We start from the raw sequence: 9,582 nt of genomic DNA on the forward strand, positions 1-9,582 counted from the left end.
AAGCACTGTTCTAAGCGCTGGGGAGGTTACAAGGTGATCAGGTTGTCCCACGGGGGGCTCACAGTCTTAATCCCCATTTTACAGATGAGGTAACTGAGGCCCAGAGAAGTGAAGTGACTTGCCCAAAGTCACACAGCTTACAATTGGCAGAGCCGGGATTTGAACCCACGACCTCTGGCTCCAAAGCCCGGGCTCTTCCCACTGAGCCACACTGATTCTTTATTGTACTCTCTCAAGTGCTTAGAACAGTGCTCTGCACATAGTAACCACTCAATAAGTACCATTAATTGATCGATTAATTCCCTGCCCACAATGAGTTTAAAGGCAAATATCCAGGCAAGATTTCTGCTGGGAACATGTTTAGCAATTCTTTTGTATCCTCCCAAGTGCTTAGTATGGTGTCCTGCACAGAGTAATTGCTCAATAAATACTATTGATTGATTGATTGGCCTGCTGTGTCACCTTAGGGAAGTTACTAATTTCCCCAGCTGTAAAATGGAGATAAATCTTTCAGCTCTTCCTTCTTGCCCAGAGATGATGTGGAAAAGGAGTGAGCTGATTGATATCAAAGTTTTGGAGAAAAATAGCACTAAACCAAGTTGAGGGTTGCTACGATGATGATGATGATCTACGCTGCTTCTAGGTTAGAAGAAGGGAAAATGAATGCCATTTTGCAGTGAATTCATTCATTCATTCATTCAATCGTATTTATTGAGCACTTACTGTGTGCAGAGCACTGTACTAAGCGCTTGGGAAGTACAGGTTGGCAACATATAGAGACGGTCCCTACCCAACAGTGGGCTCACAGTCTAGAAGGGGGAGACAGAGAACAAAACATAACATATTAACAAAATAAAATAAATAGAATATGTACAAGTAAAATAGAGTAATAAATACGTACAAACATATATACTGTTCAACCCAGGACAATTAGCATTATTATTCCCTAACTGAAAATCACAAGGGCAGAAAAACGTGAGAAGCCATGAGCAAACACTCAGAAATCTAAGAAAGGAGAACCCACGTTCAAAACAACAGTGCTCAGATAAGTCAGTTCACATCAAGATTTTAATGCAGCAGAGCAGAAGTTTTTGGAATCCGTAGATAAATTATTTCCTGTTTTTTGATTTCTTTTGGAATTACTCATTGCAAAGAACGAAAAACCCCTACAAAACAGAGATTCTGTAGCACCTTTTTAAAAAAAAGTCACTTATTTTTTGGTGTGACTTTCCCCCCAAATGATCCCCAATTAAAACCTAAAAAAAAAAAAAATTGAAAAGCAGAGTTCCAATTTGTTCTTAGTTTGAGCAAGTTTGTTATCGCTAGCCAAATCCAGGTGCAAAAACATTTTCGCTAATGTACAAACTCACCGCTTCGAGAGAAAAACTACCCAAACACACCTGCACCTTTTCAAAACCGATATAATATTGTATTTAAGTAAACATATGCGGGTCACAAAAGTTCAATCATCAAAAAGCTTCCCCGATCGGAGTGCTACGTCGAGGGAATGGTTGCTTGCGTGGGTTATGGTGTGGACGGTTCCCGTTAGTTGTTTTTGGACACATTTGGGCTTCATTATTCCCGCACTTTGGAATTGCATTTCTCCGGCTGGGGGGTGAGACCACTGGGTAGCGTGTATTAGGGGTCGTGCCTGGGTTGAAGACCCCTAGACTCCCAGGCTGAAGGACAGGATCAGAGCAGCACTGGGCTCCTCATCCCTCACCCCAGAGCCATCGTTCAATAATAATAATAATAATAATAATAATAATAATAATAATAATAATGATGGTATTTATTAAGTGCTTACTATGTGCCAAGCACTGTACTAAGCGCTGGGGGAGATACAAGGTAATCAGGTTGTCCCACGTGGAGCTCACTGTCTTAATCGCCATTTGACAGGTGAGATCCCCATTTTACATACGAGGAAGCCAAAGGGCCCGGGGTTGGGCTGGATAGAGCTTGGACCTGGTACTCAGAAGGTCTTAATCCCCATTTTACAGATGAGGTAACTGAGGCACAGAGAAGTGAAGTGACTTGGCCAAGGATGCACAGCAGACAAGCGGCGGGAGTCGGGATTAGAACCCGTGACCTTGGCCTTGAGAGAGGGATGAGAAGGAGGCAATTATAGGACTGGTCTTCGGAAAGCCCAGATCTCACCATGGAAGATGAGGGCTAGGCCGTCAGCGGCCAAAGTTTAGCAGCAAGATTACGGGTTTAGGAGTCAGAAGTCATGGGTTCTAATGCCGGTTTTGCCACTTGTCTGCTATGTGACCTTGTGCAAGTCACTTCACTTCTCTGGCCTCAGTTACCTCATCTGCAAAACGGGGATTGAGACTGTGAGCCCCGTGTGGGACAGGGACTGTGCCCAACCTGATTACCTTGTGTCTACCCCAGTGCTTAGAACGGTGTTTGGCTCATGGTAAGCATTAACAAATACCATAATTATTGTTATTATTATTTTGATGGGAGACATGTTAAATTATGGCTGTGTACGTAAGTGCTATGAGGCTGAAGCGGGGGTGAATATCAAGTGCTTAAAGGGTACACATCCAAGTGCACAGGCGACCCAGAAGGGAGAGGAAGTAGGGGAAGTGAGGCCTAATTTGGGGAAGACCTCTTGGAGGAGATTGGATTTTCATAAGACTTCGAAGGTGGGGAGAGAGGTGGTCTGTCGGATATGAAGGGGTAAACCTCTCGTGGGTTACTTCTCAATTCATGGACTGTAGCGACCCAACTCAAACTTCCCAGATGTGGATGATGACGTGGACATTACCCACATTAGGAATAACCATAAAAATGACCGAAGGAATTTTAAGGAAAGAAAGGGAAGCCTTATGGGCGCTGATATTATCCAAGCTTCAATCCAGTCAGCTACACATTCAGCCTACAAAGGCAGAAAAGCTGTTTATCAATCAATCGTATTTATTGAGCGCTTACTGTGTGCAGAGCTGTTCTACCACACTCTTTGTAAACAACTTTATATTAGTGAGTTCACCCCAGTTTGCCCTTAGATTTGGAAAGAGCATGGGCTTTGGAACCAGAGGTCATGGGTTCAAATCCCTGCTCCGCCAGTTGTCAGCTGTGTGACTCTGGTTAAGTCACTTCACTTCTCTGGGCCTCAGTTACCTCATCTGTAAAATGGGGATGAAGACTGTGAGCCCCCCGTGGGACAACCTGATCACCTTGTAACCTCCCCAGCGCTTAGAAGAAGAGTGCTTTGCACATAGTAAGTGCTTAATAAATGCCATCATTATTAAGACTGTGAGGCCCCTATGGGACGACCTGATCACCTTGTAACCTCCCCAGCACTTAGAACAATGCTTTGCACATAGTAAGCGCTCAATAAATGCCATCATTATTATTATTATGTCATACTGAGTAGCCTCCAACTTGAAAGCGTTTTTCCAGTAAGTTTATTTTAGTCCTTTTGCCACGGATCATCACCAGGATGGTGACCTTTCCGGAAAGGCCTATGTCCCAGTGACTGCGGGAAATAGGTGACAAAGACATTCGGGTAGAAAACCAACTTACTTTTTCTGAGTTCGTTCAGCAAGTCTTGCGGCCTCTATGGCGGCCTTTCTGGCTTCAAACTCCTCTCTCTTGAGTACCTCTCCGCTCCCTCGGTAACCCAGCTCCACCAGTTGGCGGGCCAGCTCCTCATCCTGAGGGAAGCATAAACAACGCTTTTTGTTTTAATATTATTTGTTAAGCACTTCCTAAGGGCCGGGAACTATACTGAGCTCTGGGGTAGATACATTTGAATCAGGCTGGATACAGTCCATGTCCCACGTGGGGCTCACGGTCTTCATTCCCTCAGAAGGGAACTGAGGCTCAGAGAGGTGAAGTGACTTCCCCAAGGTCACACGGCAGACAAGGGGTGGAGCCGGGATTAGAACCCAAGTCCTTCCGCCTCTTAGGCTCTATCCACTGGGCCACTCTGCTTCCTCTCCAGAGATTGTTAAATATCAAATATGCTTCCCTTTGTCTTACCTAGAGAAGCAGCGTGGCTCAGTGGAAAGAGCCCGGGCTTGGGAGCCAAAGGTCAAGGGTTTGTATCCCGACTCTGCCACTTGTCTGCTGTGTGACCTTGGGCAAGCCACTTAACTTCTCTGTGCCTCAGTTACCTCCTCTGTAAAATGGGGGTGAAGACTGTGAGCCCCAAGTGGGACAACCTGATCACCTTGTATCCCCCCAGAGCTTAGAACAGTGCTTTGCACATAGTAAGCGCTTAACAAATGCCATTATTATTATTACCTAGCAGAACCCAAAAGCTGCCTAGCCAAAGACAGAGATTGAAGAATGAACTACTCATCTCTGGTTGGACTTTGACCTCTTTCGCCTCAGTTTATTCACCTGGAAAATCAGCAATGCCGTTTTCATTGTGGTCCTTGACCAACCAACTGCCTTCATCTCAAGAGTGATTTCTTTGCCCCGGGAGGGCTCTGTCTTGAACAACTACTGAACTTCACCTGGCTCAGGCACCGAATGGGAGTGAAATCAAAAACTGCACTTGCCAATTTGTTCAGACAGAGAGAACTTGGTTTCGGAGTGTAATTATTTGCCCCTTTAATTCTCTTAACATCTGCTTTCTTGTGCAGATGTTAGAGAAGCAGCGTGGCTCAGCGGAAAGAGCCCGGGCTTTGGAGTCAGAGGTCATGGGTTCAAATCCCGGCTCCACCAATTGTCAGCTGTGTGACTTTGGGCAAGTCACTTCTCTGTGCCTCAGTTCCCTCCTCTGTAAAATGGGGATTAAAACTGTGAGCCCCACGTGGGACAACCTGATCACCTTGTATCCCCACAGTGCTTAGAACAGTGCTTTGCACATAGTAAGTGCTTAACAAATACCATTATTATTATTATTATAAATCACTTCACTTCTCTGTGCCTCAGTTCCCTCCTCTGTAAAATGGGGATGGAGACTGTGAGCCCCCCGTGGGACAACCTGATCAACTTGTAACGTCCCCAGCGCTTAGAACAGTGCTTTGCACATAGTAAGTGCTTAACAAATACCCTCATTATTATAAATCACTTCACTTCTGTGTGCCTCAGTTCCCCCCTCTGTAAAATGGGGATTAAAACTGTGAGCCCGAAGTGGGACAACCTGATCACCTTGTATCCCCACAGTGCTTAGAACAGTGCTTTGCACATAGTAAGCGCTTAACAAATACCATTATTATTATTATTATTATTGTGCAAATCTCTCTTTGGAGGGCTTTACTAAGTCATATACAAAAATGGATAAATGCTCCCACCTGGTGGAAGAATCTAAAATGGGATATGGGTATCTGACGTTCGCTTTATTCTAGTTACAGTCGAATGTATGTACTGAGTGCTTACTGTGTTCAGAGCACTGTACTAAGCGCTTGGGAGCGTACAATATAACATTATAACAGATACACTCCCTGCCCAACACGAGCTTACAGTCTAGAGGGGATGAGGCTTAGTTGGGGGTGCCCAGGTTTGGGAGTCAAAAGGACCTGGGTTTTAATCCTGCCTCTGCCACTGGTCTGCTGTGTGACCTTGGGCAAGTCACTTCTCTTTAACCGGTTGCCTCATCTGTAAAATGGGAATGAAGACTGTGAGCCCCAGGTGGGACAGGGACTGTGTCCAGCCTGATTCGCTTGTATCTACCCCAATGCTTAGTATAGCTCCTGGAGCATAGGAAGCGCTTGTACCTTTTATTCACCCCACTCTGCCCTACAGCACTTATGTTTATATCTGTAATTTATTTATATTAATGCCTGCCTCCCCCTCTAGACTATAAGTTTCTTATGGGCAGGGGTTGTTTCTACCAACTCTGTTACATTATACTCTCCCACACACTTGGTACGGTGCTCTGTATATAGTCAGCAGCCTGGCTCAGTGGAAAGAGCATGGGCTTTGGAGTCAGAGGTCATGGGTTCAAATCCCGGCTCCGCCCATTGTCAGCTGTGTGACTTTGGGCAAGTCACTTCACTTCTCTGGGCCTCAGTTACCTCCTCTGTAAAATGGGGATGAAGACTGTGAGCCCCACGTGGGTTAATCTGATCACCCCAGTGCTTAGGACAGTGCTTTGCACATAGTAAGCGCTTAACAAATGCCATCATCATCATTATTATTATTATTCTAGACTGTGAGCCCACTGTTGGGTAGGGACCGTCTCTATATGTTGCCAACTTGTACTTCCCAAGCGCTTAGTCCAGTGCTCTGCACGCAGTGAGTGCTCAATAAATATGATTGATTGATTGATTAAGTGCTCTGTAAGTACGATTGATTGACTGACTGATACTGTCTTTAGTGATGGGAAAGTCAGGGCGAGGACAGGGTTTGGGTGGGAAGATAACGGTCTGCTTGAGACATGTTAAGTTGGAGCATCCATGGATCCATGTCCATCCATCCTTTTAGACTGTGAGCCCACTGTTGGGTAGGGACTGTCTCTATACGTTGCCATCTTGTACTTCCCAAGCGCTTAGTACAGTGCTCTGCACACAGTAAGCGCTCAATAAATACGATTGATTGATTGATTGAGAGGTCCTGAAGGCAAGAGGAAATGCGGGTCTGCAGACGAGAGATATATTTGGGATTCATCCACGTAGAGACGGTCATGGAAACTGTGGGAGTGAAGGAGTGGGCGTAGGGGGAGAATAAAAGGGGGCCCAGAACTGAGCCTTGAGGGTCTTGGGAGGCAGAGGAGCCCATGAAAGACTGCGAATGGGTGACCAGAAGAACCATGAGAGGACAGTGGCAGTGAAGCCAAGGCTAGATAATGTTTCCAGGATTGGGAATCAAGAGACCCGGATTCCAGGCCTGACTCTGCCACTTTTCTGGCAAGCCTCTCTGAGTCTCAGTTTTCCTTGTCTGTAACATGGGGATAAGATCCAGGCTCTCCCTCCTTTTTAAACTGTGAGCATCATATGGAATAGGACCTGTACCCAATCTGATTATCTTGTATCTACCTCAGTGCCTGGCACATAGTAAGTGCTTAATAAAGAGCATCATTCTCAGTTTAATATTACTAATATTCTTAAGAATTATCATGATTATTAATAATCATTAATTCAATCGTATTTACTGAGCGCTTACTGTGTGTAGGGCACTGTACTAAGAGCTTGGAAAGTACAATTTTGGCAACATAAAGAGACAATTCCTATCCAACAATGGGCTCACAGTCTAGAAGGGGGGAGACAGCAAAACAGAACAAGTAGACAGGCGTCAATGCCATCAAAATAAATAGATTTATAGATATATACATAATAATGAGAAACATGAACAGCATTTAGACTTTTCCACCTCCAAGCCCTACCTTACCTCCCCACCCCAGTCCCTACTTTACTTTCACCCAAGCTCTGGATCCAGTGTCCCAGATATTTCCGTCCCAAAAAGACATTTTTAAAAATCGGAAATCCTTGGATAAATGAGGCTAGAAAAGAAGTATAGCATGCCCTACTCCAGAGGGCGGGGAAAAAAATCCTGTCATGGGGGGACAAGGCAGAGGCAGGAAGGTGGGGGGCTTCACGCGGGAGGCCCAAACTGCTCCCCTAATAATGATAATTATGGAATTTGTTAAGTGCTTACCATGTGCCAGGCACTGTACTAAGCGCTGGGGATTTAATTGTATTGTATCTAACCCCAACACTTGGTGCATTAAATCAATGGCATTTATTGAGCACTTCCTATGTGCAAAGCATAATACTAATAAAGGTAATAATAGTAATTATTAAAGTATTTGTTAAGTGCTTACTATGTGGCAGGCACCATACTAAGCACTGCAGTCGGATTGAACACAATTGCCTGTCCTATATGGGGCTCACGGTCTTAATCCCCATTTTATAGATGAGGTAACTGAGGCACAGTCGGACTGAACACAATTACCTGTCCTACATGGGGCTCACAGTCTCAATCCCCATTTTATAGATGAGGTAACTGAGGCACAGAGAATAATAATAATAATAATAATAATAATAATAATAATAATAATAATAATAATGGCATTTATTAAGTGATTACTATGGGCAAAGCACTGTTCTAAGCGCTGGGGAGGTTACAAGGTGATCAGATTGTCCCACGGGGGCTCACAGTCTTAATCCCCATTTTACAGATGAGGTAACTGAGGCACAGAGAAGTCAAGTGATTTGTCCAAAGTCATACAGCTGACAATTGGTGGAGCTGGGATTTGAAGTGACCTGCCTAAGGTCACAAAGCAGAAAAGTAGTAGAGCTGGGAACCACCCCAGCGCTTAGTACAGCGCCTGGCACATAGTAAGCACTTATCAAATGCTATTATTTGATAAGCAGGAAACAGCGTGGCTCAGTGGAACGAGCCCGGGCTTTGGAGTCAGAGTTCATGGGTTCGAATCCCGGCTCTACCAATTGTCAGCTGTGTGACTTTGGGCAAGTCACTTCACTTCTCTGTGCCTCAGTTCCCTCATCTGTAAAATGGGGAATAGGATTGTGAGCCCCCCGTGAGACAAGCTGATCATCTTGTAATCTCCCCAGCGCTTAGAACAGTGCTGGGCACATAGTAAGCGCTTAATAAATGTCCTTACTATTATTCTTATTCTTATTATTTTTATGTGCCAGGCGCTGTAGTAAGCACTGGGTGGATACAAGCAAATGGGTTTGGGTACAGTTCCTGTCCCACTTGGGGCTCACGGTCTCAACCCCCATTTTATAGATGAGGAAACCGAGGCCCGGAGAAGTGAAATGACTTGCCTAAGGTCACAAAGCAGACAGGAAGTGGAGCTGGGATCCACCCCAGCGCTTAGTACAGCACCTGGCACATAGTAAGCAGTGTGGCTCAGTGGAAAGAGCCCGGGCTTTGGAGTCAGAGGTCATGGGTTCGAATCCCTGCTCTGCCACATGTCTGCTGTGTGACCTTGGGCAAGTCACTTAACTTCTCTGAGCCTCAGTTACCTCATCTGTAAAATGGGGATTAAGACTGTGAGCCCCACGTGGGACAACTTGATCACCTTGTATCCCCCCAGCGCTTAGAACAGTGCTCTGCACATAGTAAGCGCTTAACAAATGCCATTATTATTATTATTAAGCACTTACCAAATGCTGTTATTATTATTATCATCATCATTATTATTATGTGTCAGGCGCTGTACTAAGCGCTAGGGTGGATACAAGCAAATGGGTTTGGGGACAGTCCCTGTCCTACGTGGGACTGTCAGTCTCCATCCCCATTTTATAGATGAGGAAACTGAGGCCCAGAGAATAATAATAATAATGATGATGGCATTTGTAAAGCGCTTACTATGTGCGAAGCACTGTTCTAAGCGCTGGGAGCTGGGGGGGGGGGCTCAGTTCTCTCATCTGTAAAACGGGGATGAAGACTGTGAGCCCCCCGTGGGACATATATGTATATATGTATATATGTTTGTACATATTTATTACTCTATTTTACTTGTCCATATCTATTCTATTTATTTTATTTTGTTAGTATGTTTGGTTTTGTTCTCTGTCTCCCCCTTTTAGACTGTGAGCCCACTGTTGGGTAGGGACTGTCTCTATATGTTACCAACTTGTACTTCCCAAGCGCTTAGTCCAGTGCTCTGCACACAGTAAGCGCTCAATAAATACGATTGATGATGATGATGAT

The 9,582-nt window shown here is 44.9% G+C and overlaps 1 protein-coding gene across 1 annotated transcript in view; it reads right to left on the reverse strand.

Moving 5' to 3' along the window:
• CFAP299 (cilia and flagella associated protein 299) overlaps window positions 1-9,582 on the reverse strand; it is a 167,479-nt gene that overhangs the window by 157,497 nt on the left and 400 nt on the right. The window contains exon 2 of the mRNA XM_038759583.1: window positions 3,532-3,662. Within this exon, the coding sequence (XP_038615511.1) occupies window positions 3,532-3,662 (131 nt within the window). The remainder of the gene's footprint in view (window positions 1-3,531; window positions 3,663-9,582) is intronic.

The sequence above is a fragment of the Tachyglossus aculeatus genome, chromosome 17 (assembly GCF_015852505.1).
Source record: "Tachyglossus aculeatus isolate mTacAcu1 chromosome 17, mTacAcu1.pri, whole genome shotgun sequence".
Taxonomy (NCBI): Eukaryota; Metazoa; Chordata; class Mammalia; order Monotremata; family Tachyglossidae; genus Tachyglossus; species Tachyglossus aculeatus.